Raw genomic sequence first — 14,729 nt, 5'->3', positions numbered from 1 at the left:
GCTGAGGCAAGAAAAGGTCCCCAACGGGGTACTTAGCTTTTTTGATGACTTCGGTATCGTAGAATACAGGAGCTGACCGACCGGCACTTGCGAACTGCTTCTGCTTTGGGCACCGCGCGACAAGAAAGACTGAAGAAAATGGCGTCGGCTGATGCTTATGCACTCCAGCCGCTCTGACATCGGAGAGAAATGCGACATCAGCCGACGTCGGACCCAGACTTTGGAATCCGGCTGACCGAGGGCTGCCTGAGGCAGGACAACCCACATGTTATGACTGCAGTTGCATTCTTGAAGGACATCGTGGGGGTTGTACCTGTAGAAAATCTTTCACAGTTTGCATTGATTTAGCCTTTTCCTCCATTTTCCTTAATACCTCCTCAGCATTAGCACCAAATAATACATCCTTTTGTAGAGAGGCATCTAGTAATTTAGCTTTTACATGATCTGGCAAGGTTTGTTCCTTGAGCCAGGTATGTCTATGTATGACTGATCCTGTAACAGCAGCTCTACATGAGGCCTCTAGAGCATCAAAACCACATTGTAAGGTATGTTTACCCACTTGTTCTGCACTATGCATCAAATCCTGCAACTCCTTCAAGTCTGGCTGTTCAGGTTGTGACATTTTACTTTTCAGTTGTGATAACAGAAACTGTTGGTACTTTAGCATATGGAACTGAGACAGTTTAATGCCCTCATGGTTAAGGTAGCCGAGGTATATACCTTTTTTCCCCACCTTTCTAAGGATCTGGAATCTCTCTCGGAAGGTAATGGATTTTTAGCAGTGGAGGCCTTAATTCCCTTGGGGCCCTGTGAGATGGTTTCTGGGTCAGCAGCATGACTTTTGTATAAAAATTGGTGTGAGTCAGGAACCCTGTAGTACCTGTCAAGCTTGACTGGGGCTGGAAGTAGAGAATCCGGGTTAAGGCAGGCCTCCGAGTACACATCATCTAGTATGTCCAAGACAGGAGGTATAGCCAGAGGCCTGTGCTGAGGTAGCAAGAGAAATTCCCTAAGCCTTTTCTTGGAATCTGAATAATCTTGGCCTTCCCAGTGGAAGTGTTCTCTTACGGCATGCAAAGTTTCCCCAAATGAGTAATCCTCTGGGGGGGGAGACAGAGGGAATGGACTCCTCTGCATCAGAATCTTCAAAAGGGGAGTAAGAATGTTCCTGATCATCAGAGTGCTCTGAAATAAAGGAGCCCTGATCAGAGGAGGGGGATTATTCCTCCACTCTGGGCCTTTTGTCCGGGGAGGGTTGAGAACCCCTGATAAGAGTAATTAAACCTTCAGCCATTTTAAGCATCTGTTTTTTAGGCATGGGGCCTGGAGATGGGCCCTGTGTAGCTTGTCTCAGAGTGCATGGCTGCTTTAGACTTAGTGAAAGCCTTGATGGAAAAAGAAGAGGAAGGTCTGAAGACACCTTGAGAGGAGGTGGACCTGTCCACATTTTGAGATTCACCGCCAAGAGTGGCTTCGATATCTGTAGTCGGGGTATGGGCCGAGGAGCCTTCGACCTCGGGCACAGGAGACACCGCCAATGAAGTGTCGTCGGTAGTCAGGGGCTGCGTAGGCGCCTCGCTGAAAACCGGACCACATGTAGTCTGCTTTGGCGTGGTGTCGGTAGAGGCCGCGGACCTCGTGTGTCGGTCCTTATCTTTGCGCTTTTTAGACAAAACTGGAGTCAGAGTATCTGACGACATAATATAGTTAAATGTTTTGCCAAAATAATGCTGGGCGAACTCCGCCCGACGCTTAGTGGTGCGTTTGTTGAATGTAGCACAAAAGCGACAGACTGAGACGTCGTGGTCTGGGCCTAAACAAGGAATACAGAGGGAATGGAAATCCTTATGCGGTATTTGCTTCCCACATGAAATACAATTATTAACTTTGTCTGACATCGGTCTGAGGCAAGAAAAGTTTCCCCAATGGGGTACTTAGCTTTCAAGAAGACTTCGGTTGCAAAGTTTTCGTAATTTCAGGAGCAGGCCGACCGGCACTTGCGAACTGCTTCTGCTTCGGGCACCGCGCGGCAAGAAAGACTGAAGAAAATGGTGTCAGCTGGTTCTTTTATACCCCTGTCGCACTGACGTCAGGGAAGAAGCGACGACAACCGACGTCGGACCTAGACTTTGGAATTCGGCCGACCGAGGACCCGCCTGATGGCAGGAGAACCCATCTGTTATGACTGCAGCTGTATGCATGATGAACATCAGGAGAACTGCCACTGCCATAGAACCCAGAGTTTGAAGGACCAACCTGACTTGTACCCTTTTGCATTGCATGAGGATCTGAACTTGCTGCTGAACTGCGGCCACCCTGTCTGGCGGTAGCCTTGCGGACATACTTGTATCTAAATCTGCTCCTATATAGGTAATAGATTGACAAGGCAACAAGGCAGATTTTTTAAAATTTACAGTAATGTCTAGCTGGGCACAAATTGCGATTGTATAGTCCCTGGCTTGAAGAAGTTGATGCCTGGTAGTAGCAGTAAGGAGCCAGTCGTTTAGATAAGGAAACACCTGGAATCCTTGATGCCTTAGGTGAGCCGTGACCACTGCCATGCATTTGGTGAATACCCTGGGGGCTATGGTGAGACCAAAGGGCAGAGCTCTGAACTGATAATGACCGTCTCCCAGCCAGAAGTGTAGGAATCTCCTGGAGCGCCTGTCCATCTTGATGTGATAGTACGCATCCTGAAGATCTAATTAGCACATCCAATTGTCCTGACCCAAAAAGGGTAGAATGGACTGTAGTGTGACCATCCAAAACCTTGTTCTTTGAACAGACTTGTTTAGTCTGCTGAGATCCAATATTGGCCTCCAGTCCCGTCTTTTTTGGCACCAAAAAGAACCTTGAGTAAGTTCCAGATCCAAGTTGGCCTGCCGGGACTTCCTGGATGACTCTTTTTCTAGCAGTCTTGAAATTTCTATGACTGCTTGGGCCCTCAGATTGGGTGGAACATCTGGAAGAGATTTGCTTGACGGTAAGGGAGGTTGGAAGAAGGGAATTACATAGCCTCCGGATATGATTGTGTACACCCATTTGTCTCACGTAATGTTTTGCCAGGCTTTTGGGTACAGTGAAAGTCTTCCCCCGACTGCCTCCAGAGGCGGGCAGCCAGGCAACCCTTCAGGGATGCTGGAAGGGCTCGTCAGAAAAGGATTCTCTGCTGCCCTGGTTCTGCAGACCCCCTCTGCCCAGAGGGCGGTGTCTGTTCTTTCCTCCTCTGCCCCTGGAGGAAAAATCACTACGTGTATCAGGCGAGGCTCCCTGGGATTTCCGAAACCACATTTTACCACTCTTCTGACCTTTGGGATATGGTCTGGAAGGAGTGGAGAAAAAGACTCCCACAGCAGAGAGTGTCTTGCCTTCCTGTTCACACCTAGTGACAGTGTCTTTCACCTGTGGTCCAAAGAGAAATGAACCATCAAAGGGAGTGTTGGTGAACAACGCTCTAAAGGGTTCCGCAAAATTACATAGCCGCATACATGAGTGTCTCCTAAGGGCCACGCCTGTACCTGTGGCTCTACTCGCACCATCGTCTGCATAGGAAATGAGCCTCATGAGGAGTTAACTACCGAATTAAGGGTTGCCAGCTTTGAAGCCACTTTAGCTTGAGCCCCTTCAGCTGATGGATCCTGGAGGGCATCTCCAAGCTCTTTCAGGAGATCACTCTGAAGCCTGGTAAAATGGCATATTCAGCGACCTCATGGAAAATGTCGCTAAAGCAAACATAAGCTTCCCATATCTATCCATGGTCCTAGACTCCTTGTTAGGAGGATGGACATAGGAAGAAGTTTCTATCTCCTGTTTAGTGGCCGCTGCTACTACCATGGCATCTATGGGAACACCATTGGTAAGGAACTGTTTATCAGGGGGTGCAGTGATAAACTTGCTGGGTCTCCTCAGGGTTGGTTCCACTGTATCCAGGGCTGACCAAGCCCATTGAGCCACCACTGACATTAGTGGATCGAAGGGCGGAGACACCCAGGAGGTGGAAGTGCGGGAACCGAACACATCCAGGAATACGGATTCATCCTCGGTAGGGGCTAGGGCAGTCCAGTTCCCCCTCTGCTTAAGCATTTCTAGGATGTCCGAAAAGGAAACATCTTCAGAGGGGGATCTCACGGACCCTTCCGATTCATCCAAATCCGTATCCGAAGTGACAGACTCAGGGGAGTCAATGTGCTTCCTCTCTTGCACTTCCTCTTCAGAGGGGCCTCCTCTGAATGATCAGGAGAGGCCTCTGAAGAAGAGGAAACACCCAATGGGGTGCTCTGGAGTGCCGGTTCCCCATGTTTTTGGTCCGGTGGAGGGACAGAGGTTGACGCAGGCACTACCGGGGACGGAGCCAGTGGGGTCGAACGTGGAGCTGACTCAGAGGCCAGTACACTCCTCATGACATCGAAGGCGTTCCTGCCACAATGTAAAGAAGGCTCAGGATTCGAGGAAACCGGAATCCTCCTCCGCCCCAAGGGAGATGGCTCCGAGGCCAATGTAGAAGCCGAGCTCACCTGCGCTGATGCTCCGAGAGGGAGAACGGGGGTCAGATAAGGGTCCGATGCCACTCGCCCCCTCAGAGCCGATGAGGGAGTCTCAGAGCCCAGATCCCTTGACGGAAAGCACCATCGAGGGGAATGGAACAGACGACAAAACCGAAGGGCAAATCGTTATCGGTGGCGACGGTTCCACGATTCGAAACCCAACAAACTCCGGCTCCGAGCTCAATGGAATCGGAGGAGGAACATCGATGGAAGCGGACGGAGCAGACACCTGTTGAGGAGGGCTGGATAACATTTTGGCAAGTGCCTGCGACATCAACAACCTACTGACCACTCTATGTCGTGATCCGAGAGTCCAGAGGACCAAGAGGAGTGGAAGGATCTGTGACTGCGGTCACTCTACAACAGGGGAGGCCGAGGCGCCAAATGCATAGACTCTAGAGAAGGGGACCTCTGTCTCTTGTGGGTCCGAGACGACTCCGAAGGTACTGGTGGAGCAGACGGGGAGGCAGTCTCCTCGATTCCAGCCGGAACCGAAGTAGTAGGTAAGGCTTGGGCCAATGATGGCTCAGAGCTGGGAGCCGAAGATTTGGTTGGTTTAGGAGATTTCACCAGCTGAGCCTTGGCCGGTGAATCCTGGGCTTAAGAAAACCCCTCAAGATAAGCTTATTTTTGTGCTCCTGCAGAACCCTTGGGCTGAATGCATGGCATACAGAACAAGAGTCCTGCAGGTGCACTACACCTAAGCAATAGACGTAAGAAGTGTGCCCATCTGTCAGAGACATTTTCTGACAGCATGAGTCACACTTCTTGAATCCAGACACCTTGGATTCTTTAGACATACCCAGTAGAGAAATACTACCTTACACTTAAAGGTTTTTGGCCAAAGGCAGAACAGCTAAAAACTACAGACACTAACCTAATCAAAAACGCAATAAACTACAGTTTTTTTTTTTTTTTTGTAAGCTAGGAAGCCTCCAACTTAAACGGCTACCTATGAGGTAAAAAGAGAAAGGCTTAAACTAAAACGCTAACTACAAGAGGGTTGAAAACTATAAACTATCAAAAAAGAACCCTAATCTGATAGAAAAGTAGCATAATAAAACTTAAACGAGCCTGAGCCAGTAACAACGAACCTCGCAGCTGAAGTGGCAAACGAGATCTGGGTAGCTAGTGCTAGGCATCATGGGATAAGGGGTAGCCTCGAGCCAGTACACAGCTCTCGAGCTATAGAAGATGGCCGGGTTGGAGCAGAGGGTCTGTTCTGATCCCTACAAGCAAGAAATGAAGGCGAGATAGACAACTTAACATTAATGAGTTGGGGCTCCCCTTGGATGCCAGGAACGGGCACCTGTAGTACACCTCTGTGGACACGGTACTATCCTGTTTCAACACTACCTCTGTTACAGGTTCAGCCTGTGGTTCGAATGAAGCCCCAGAACGAATCTCCAGACTGGTAGTCATTTTGGGAGACACATCAGGCCCTGCAGGTGCAGCTGAGGCTTCTTGCCTACGTTTCTTGGCCTTCCACTTTGCCTTGGATGACATTATACTTACAACTCTTATCAAAAGTAAGGAAAGGATTCCCTAACAGGGCAGTTATCTGAGCAGAAGTTTCTTCAACAGTCAGAAGGTACATATGGGAAGCGCTTTCTGTCTAGCGGCAAATAAGTTCTGAGGATGGTGCCAGCGTACATCACTTTTATAGCCTATGTCTGATAGACTATGTCAGACCTGTCAGACATCCTAGGCACTAAAGACTTTTGCAAACTGGCTGACGGTTCACTTGGCAGGCAACTGCCCTCATGTAAAGAATACTGCAACCGCAGAATAGGAGGACACTGCTCCAGAGATCTTTTCTTGGCCACTATGACTTGCTTTTCTTTTTCTCCTTTTTCCTAGACTTTCCTGGTCCACCACATTCAGATGGTTTCTAATTTGGTGGGGAGGAAACAGAAGGCCCAGAGGAAAGAGCAGTGGTATTCTGCCCTGCACAGGCAGGGAGAAGTTCTTTCAACAACTTACTCTTGTGCTCCACAATTGTCCTATGCTCAAATGCTTCCCATATGCTGCACCCAAACACCAAATGTGCAGCCCCTATGCAATAGATGCAACTTCAGGTTTCATAGATTGTGTGGCCAGTGGCCACAAACTGACTAATTCAGATGCTTACTTGAAGGTTTTTCTGATACTGCTGCAAAGGTGAACATAAAAGCAGGACAGCCAAAAATTATAATCAACAAAGGGGAGGGGTGGGACAGCGCAACTGTTGAGAGGAAGACGTTTTGCTCACTCACTGTATGTATGTGAATACACACACACATTCACACTAGAAAGGGAACGTTAGAAAAAAATTTGGAAAGAACTCCTGAAGAAAAAATCCCACAAAACACAGAAAATTCACCAAAAAAAACCCACCTGAGCACAAAGGCCACAACTGAAGTTTACGGTGGCAAGCAAGATCTGAGGTAACTTGTTTGGCACATGGGGATTACAAGGTAAGGGAAGGAGCCTAAACACTGGCAGCAAAGCTTGAAAGTGGCTGACGTTGGACAGACACTGAACAGAAGAGCCATCCACTGAGGAACAGATGGAAAAGACATTGTCAGATACACTGTTATGGCTAAGAATTTTTACAAATGTTAGGTGATCCAGCTGTAGGAAAAATGTGCAGAGATTTTGTTTCACATATTGTATAAACCCAAGATTACCTGCAGTTTGTCTTCATGGTTGGTATGTGTATGAGACAGATATCTGAATTCCTGAGTAAGCCAGAAGCAATGCTTGACATGCTCGGGAGATACAAAATCTTCTGCCACTTTAATGCAACTGTACAAGTTATGAACCTGAAAACAGAATACATAAAAAATGGTCACTATTAAAACTGTGATGCACAACTGCTTATCTTGTTGTGTAAAAACAGACACAGAAAACTGCAAAAGCATAACAGAAGACTGTTCAACATAGGCAATAAAAATAAATTGGCAAACCTGATGAGGCGCACCACCTGGAACAAAAACAGCATCTCCATAGAACTGTACAATTGCCCATCCTTGCACACCATATTCTTGGTACAGGCGCCTCCTCAGTGTTTTGTCTAGGTACCAGCTTTGATCATGAATTGGATCGTGGTCTGGAGGGTTTTCCTGACCTTGTTCACGTGCTACCTGAAAAATACGTAAACAAAAAACTAGTTGTCAGAAGGACAATGCAGTTACTTGAATACCTCAATAAAATGGTACACGCTCAAGCAGTACCACAGCTACAGTACTAGTCAAGATATATAATTAGCCATGAACGAATGTTAGGTCGGCCCACCCAACTCCCAGAACTCTACAGACATTTTGATACAGGCTGGCTCCCTGTAACAAATGAGCACATGGATGCACCACAGATAAAGTGGCAGTCAAGACAGTCTCCTTTGGTTCTCTTTTGCCAATTAAAATATAGAGAATATAATTTGTGACAGGGAAAGTATAAGTGTACAAGGGACTCAGCATAACAGATGTTTGATCTGGATCCTTGCTGCAGTACTGCTAGTTACGGATACTATTGCTGTGGATGGCCCAACTTGCTGTCCAATTTCCAGAGTTTAGCATGCTTGCCCCCCCCCAGCCAACTCTCTTCACATTTTTGAGACATCAGTGTCTACGCAGTATAAAGTGGACATCCACTTATGCCATCTTTATTTCCCCAGATAAAAATAAGAAAGTATGGAGACTACCTGGCTCCTGGGCACCTCAGGATCCACTATGACCTACCACAACTCCAGGATCTTTATGCCCTAGGATGCAGAAAGACCCTGGGAACCTCAACTTCACCAAAGCTATCCATACTTAAGGAAACCAAAGGCCCTGTACTAATGACAGATGTGGATATCTGGGAGGAGGAAAGAACAGTTGTGTAAAATAACCACAGATGTCCTCCTCTTCCATGTTGCAGTATTCTTACTGTGGGATTTCCCACATCAGGCAACCTAAAGTTCGCTCCTATACAAAAACTTAATCCTACTTGTTGTAGGTGTGTGGGACGTCACATGTAGGGCCATAAATCAGGGACCTTAAATGTGACGTCTGCACGCACAGACCCCAGAATTTGAAGGCCAGACAGACTGTCCCAAACAGAGTAAAGTACAGTTGTGTACACTTACCATAAATGCAGATGTTCAAGGGTATTGACTGTTGTAGTCATATTTGGGGTAATCAGCGGGCAGGTTGCCCTCAGTCGGCCAAGACAAAGTCTTGGGTCCTGCGTCGGTTGCTGTCCCTTCTTCCATGACGTCAGGTCGTCAAGAGAATAAAACATGCAGCAGATGCCATTACATCAGTTTTTCTTGCCCCAGATGTCAGGTGCCCCCCTAATGGGGAGCAAATAAACATAAAAACACAAACGTATACCTCCAACAAAAAGCAAATACACCAAAAAGGCTTTTAAGCATAGTAAAGGAAAGTAAAGGTATAGCCAGAAAAAGTTAGGGGGCTGGAGGGAGGGTAACCAGGACTGCAACAGTAAATACACTCTAACATCTACATTTATGGTAAGTGTACACAACTGCACTATGTTCTTCGTGTTTAACTGTTGCAGTCATTACATTTGTGTAGATTCCCAAAGCTATGGTTGGGAGGAGGAGTTTATACAGCATTAGGGCCAGCTCTAAGGCCCTGCAAGACAGCAGTGGCAAAGCCAACTCTGGATTTAGAGAAAATTGGTAAATGATCATGCTTGGTGAAAGTATGTACAGAGCTCCAGGTAGCAGCTTCTAGGATATCCCTGGTAGGAACACCTCTGAGAAAGCCTGCAGAAGTAGATGCAGCCCTAGTGGAGTGAGATCTGATCCCCTGGGGGATAGGCTTTCCATGGTGCTTAGAGCAGAAATGAATGCAATGGCTTATCCATTTAGAAATGGTCCGTTTTGAAATAGCCTTCCCCTCTGCCCCTGCAGCAAATGCTACCAGCAGTTGTTCAGATTTTCTTTGATGTTTAGTTCTGCCCAAGTAGAATCTAAGTTGTCTGTGCACATCCAAGGAATGCAGAATCCGTTCCCCTTTGTTCTTTGGATTGGGAAAGAAGGTTGGCAAATGAATGGACTGATGAAGAGCCACACTGGAAACCACCTTGGGTATGAAGGATGGATTGTTCCTGAGAGATACCCTGCCTGCATGAAAGATGATGAAAGGCTCCACTGCCATAAGGGCCTGTAATTCAGATAACCTTCTAGCTGAGGTGATTGCTAAAAGGAAGACTGTTTTCCAAGAAAGAAATTTTAAGTCTGCAGTAGCAGCTGGCTTGAAAGGATGTAGAGTGAGTTTCTCCAAAACAAAGTTAAGGTCCCAGACAGGGGTTGGAGCTCTCCTGGGTGGTCTCAAGTTTTTTGCCCCTCTGAGATGCTGCTTGAGCAGAGGATGAGAGAAGAGGGGAGGTTCTGTGTTATAATGAGCTAAAATAGCTGTGGCATGGATTTTAATGGAGGAAAAAGACAGGGCCTTGTGAAGCATCTCAGTTAAGTCTTGCAAAATCTGAGGTAAATTGGGCGCTGCTGTGCTCATCCCTAAAGATTAATTCCAGGCACAGAATCTTTTCCATTTGTCAGCATAAGATGTTCTAGTACTAGGTCTCCTTGCCTCCAAGATGACATAGGTTCATAGGTTGGTACTGGGCTATCTGCCCAAAGGCATATATTAGCCCAGCCACGTTTGCGGTATTCACCGCCCCTTTAGTAGTTCCCTAGACCCTTGTACTAGCAGCTAGTACCCTTGCCCCCAATCTAGTAGTGCTGTTGGTGTGATCCCAGGTGTGAAATTTCTGTTACCCATCCACTCATCAATGTTCCTCTTGAAGAGTGATGGTGAGGGACTCTGTCTTATGTAGATCGGGACCCTGTTCCATAGTAAGGGAAGTCTCTGCGAAGGGAATCTATCCCTCCAGCATGTTCTATTTATTGTTGTGTTGAGGTTTATATCTAGAGCGTGCAGCTCCAGTAGATTTGGTTTTGCTAAGATGGAGCATGTTCAACAATTCTGGGTTGGACATGGCTCTGTACGTTAGACAGAGATCGCCTCTGAGAAAGCGGTATGCAACAGAAACAGTCTTAGCTTTTTCAATCGTGCTGCATAGGGCAACTGTTTGAGGCCAGTAATCCTCTTGGTTAGGTACCTCTGTGGTCTCTCCAGCTGCTGGAGATGTCTAGCCAGGTACATTCCAATTGGTGCATTGTACTCAATAATGGGTCTGATGAGGGAAGAGTAGAGGGGCACCATTACATCCTTAGATCTTGATGTGAACCCTTTCGTAATCAGATGGGTCACATAGAAGGATTTTCTAACCACTTTGGCAACATGGTTATCAAAAAAAAGCCGACTATCTACTTGGGTCCCTAGATCCCTTATTTCTTCTTCAGATTTCAGGGGATTACCTCCTATGTTGTAGTTTGCGGGTACTCTTTTTTCCAAAGGGGATTACTACGCATTTTTTTTTGCATTTAGCTTGAGACCATGGCTTTGACACTATGCATCAGTCTCATTTAGGCCCTTCTAGAGGATCTCCATGTCGGCCGGAGACTCTATTATAGCACCCAGTTTGCAGTTGTCTGCAAACTTAGTCAGCCACAGCCCTTCTGTGCTTGCCTGTACTTCTGAGAAGTATATGCCAAAAAGGAGGGGCCCCAGGACAGAGCCCTGAGGCACACCACTCATTACTGGTCTGGATTTGGACATAGATCCCGCTACTCTTACTTTATGGGATCTGTCTGAGAGCCAGTTTGCGATCCATCTTGTGACGTAAGGGTTTATGCCCAGGCTGGTGAGCTTATCAATACCTGAATGGGGAATGGTGTCAAATGCTTTAGCAAGGTCAAAGTAAGCAGTGTGTATCTCCTTTCCCTTATCTATAGCCTGAGTAACTGTCTCAAAGAAATCCACCAGGTTCAGGAGGCATGATCTGCCCTTGACGAAGTCGAACTGTGTGGGGTCCAACGACTGGAGGTTCCCAATCTCTCCATTTATGAGTTCCATAATGATTCGCTCCATAGCCTTACAGATCAGACTGGTCAGGCTTACTGGTCGGTAGTTCCCAGGGTCAGTTGTGGCCCCACCCTTGTGTAGCGGGACCACCACTGCCGTGCGCCATTCTATGGGCACATATCCTGTGGAGAGGCGGAGACTGAACAGGGTATTAGAATGCGGGGTCAATTCCTTTTGGAGCTCGCATATGGCACAGCCTGGGACACCATCTGGTCCCATGAAGGCAGTGTTTTTAACTTTAGCTAGAGCCTTGTTAACTAACGTATCAGTAATAATTGGACTTGCACAATCCCCTGGAATGGTAATAGGCCATGTAGGTGGTGAGGGAGGGGAGAAATTTGCACTGAACCGGTCAGCCAAGATGTTGGCAATGTCAGAAGGGTCAGTGTATTTTGTTCCATTTTGTACTAGCTCAGAACAGACCTGAGCGTTGCCATTTAGGTTTTTGACGTAGCCATAGAAGGCCTTATGGTTATCCTTGGCAACTTTCTTTTCAAAATTAGCTTTAGTTGACTTGATGAGGGCCCTCAATTTCTTACTAATGCTGATCAGGGATGATTTTTCTACTTGAGATTTGGCCTTTTTTTGCACAAGTCTCCTCCTTTTATTGTAAAGTTTGCTTATGGCCGGGGTCCACCAGACTGGTTTCTTCTTGCTTGAAGGAGGAGTCTGTTTTATTTGGGATAGCACATCCATCACAGGTTTGAGGGATGATAAGGGTGAATTTAAGTGATCAGCCAGGCTGCAAGGGTTCAATGTTGGAAGCTGAGGGTGCAGACCTTGGTTCTCCTGCTGAGACAGCAGGGAAGGGATCTGAGGCAGGTGCCATGGAGATAATTATGACACAATGCGCATGTGGAGGTACCAGTGTTGGCGAGGCCAGTCTGGAGCAATCAAAATCATCCTTGGTTTGTCTTGTTTGACTTTTAGTAGAACTTTGGAGAGCAGCGGCAGTGGGGGGAAGGCGTAGACTGACAGGTTTTTCCAGCTTTAGGACAGAGCATCCACTTTCCAGGCTTGTTTGTGGGGCATCCTTGCGCAAAACTTGTTCAACTGGTAGTTTTGGGGGGAGGCAAACAGATCTATGTCTGGGCTCCTCCATTCGCTTGTCAACATGTTGAAAATCCTTGGTTCCAGTTTCCACTCGTGTGGGTCCATGAGGTTTCTGCTTAGTCCATCTGCCAGTGTTAATCAATTTTCCTGGCAGGAATTGAGCTTGTAGATGTGCACTTGGTAGCTCAAGGCTGTGTTCCACAATGCCATGGCTAGTCTGCAGAGGGGGTAGCAATGTGTACCCCCCTGCTTGTTTATGTACCACATAACTGTGGTGTTGTCAGTCTTTACCATTAGTTGCCCTGGAATAATGTATTCCTTGAAGGCTGTCAGAGCATTCTGTACAGCTAACATTTCTTTTTGATTGATATGTAGGTGCATTTGATTTGGGTTCCATTTGCCCTGAATGCACTTCCCTGCCAGGTGAGCCCCCCGTGCATGTCTGATACATCTGTAGTCAGGGTTTGGGTGGCAGGGGGTAGTGTGAATGGCAGTCCCTTGTTTAGGTGGCAGGCTTCTGCCCACCATAGGAACTCCATGCGTAGGCAAGGTATGACAGGAATTATTGTTTCCAGGCTGTGAATGTTGACTTCATAGACTTTTTAGATACCACTGTAGTTTCCTCATATGCAGTCTTGCATATGAAATTAGAATAATGCAGGAGGCCATGAATCCCAAGGCTTGCAGTACTTGTCTTACAGATAGCAGGGTTTTTGTGACCACTTGTTTGAAATAAGTTACCAAATGAATTTGCTTCTCTGACGTGAGGAAAGCCATCTGGGCAGTTGTATTCAAGCATGCACCCAGGAATGTAATCTGTTGACAGGTACCAGTTGTGATTTCTTTTCGTTTATGGTGTACCCCAAACAAGTTAGAACCCTTTTTACAAACGCCAGATTATTTAAAAGTATGCCCTGGTTTTCTGCCCGAATTGCACAATCATCCAGGTATGGATATATTTGAATATTTCTTTGCCTGCAAAAAGCAATAACTGGAGCCAGGCACTTTATGAATACCCTGGGCGCAGTAGACAAGCCAAAGGGCAGTGCAGAGAACTGATAATGCAAGTAGCCTCCTTTGAAGCATAGATATCTTCTGCATGATTCCTTGATTGGGATGTGCAGGTATGCTTCTTTTAAATCTAGAGTTGCCAACCAGCCGTCTTTGCCTAGCATAGAAAGTAATTGGTGAAGAGTCAGCATCTTGAATTTTGGAATCTCCAGAAAGGTGTTTAGAGTAGACCGGTCCAGGATTGGACGCCATGATTTGTCTTTTCTGGATACCAGAAAAAGCCTGGAATAGAAACCTTGTCCCTTTTCCTCTTCTGGTACCAGTTGAATAGCCCCCATACTTAAAAGGGAAAGTACTTGTTTTTGAGCATCTGCCCCTGATTTGGGGGCAGGTCTGGCCACCCGTTTGGTGTTGGCAACGTTTGGAAATGAAATCTGTATCCCTGGGACACTATATTTAAAACCCATTTGTTCTGGGTTATGAGCTCTCAGTTCTTTGCATGAAGAGCAATCTTTCCCCCCAAATGGGCGGTCAAAAGATAAGTGCTTGGGAATTTTAAAAGGAAGTAATTGAGACTGTTTACCATTGGGGGGGAGGTCTGGTTATTTCCAGATTTGGAAGTGGAGGCCCCCCCACTGCTTAGTTCTGAGAGTCCCCTGGGACTGAAACCTGGTGTTTTTGCTATGTCTTGGTTTGGCTTAAGAGGACCTGGAAGGGACTGGAAAGGACCAATTCTTAGTAGGCCAGTGCCTACTAAATCTTGGAGAGTGTACTTGTAAAAAATCTTTAACAGTTTGCATAAATTTAGCTTGATCTTCCATCTTTTTAAGAACTTCTTCAGTCGTATTGCCAAACAGGGGGTCCTGATTAAAAGGAGCATCCAACAATTTAGCTTTAACATGATCAGGCAAAGATTGCTCCTTAAGCCAAGCATGCCTTCTAAGCACAGACCCGGTAACGGCAGCCCTGCAAGAGGCCTCTAAAGAATCAAAACCACATAGCAAAGTATGTTTTCCAACTTGTTCAGCAGAATGCATTAAATTCTGTAAATCTTTATTTTCCACACAGTCAGGATTCAACATCATTTTCTGTTTAAGTAGTCCAATAATATGCTATTGATATTTTAACATATGAAATTGGCAGT

The 14,729-nt window shown here is 46.5% G+C and overlaps 1 protein-coding gene across 1 annotated transcript in view; it reads right to left on the bottom strand.

The window, feature by feature from the left end:
* The window catches only part of KDM3A (lysine demethylase 3A), a 2,231,127-nt gene that overhangs the window by 133,592 nt on the left and 2,082,806 nt on the right, over window positions 1-14,729 (bottom strand). The window contains exons 25-26 of the mRNA XM_044063465.1: window positions 7,493-7,669; window positions 7,214-7,348 (exon numbers count right to left, since the gene is read on the bottom strand). Of these exons, the coding sequence (XP_043919400.1) occupies window positions 7,214-7,348; window positions 7,493-7,669 (312 nt within the window). The remainder of the gene's footprint in view (window positions 1-7,213; window positions 7,349-7,492; window positions 7,670-14,729) is intronic.

The sequence above is a fragment of the Protopterus annectens genome, chromosome 2.part1 (genome assembly GCF_019279795.1).
Source record: "Protopterus annectens isolate FY-2018-M chromosome 2.part1, PAN1.0, whole genome shotgun sequence".
NCBI classification, from domain to species: Eukaryota; Metazoa; Chordata; order Ceratodontiformes; family Protopteridae; genus Protopterus; species Protopterus annectens.
The sequence above is the reverse complement of the archived record's forward strand: the minus strand, read 5'-3'. Positions and strand labels throughout refer to the sequence as shown.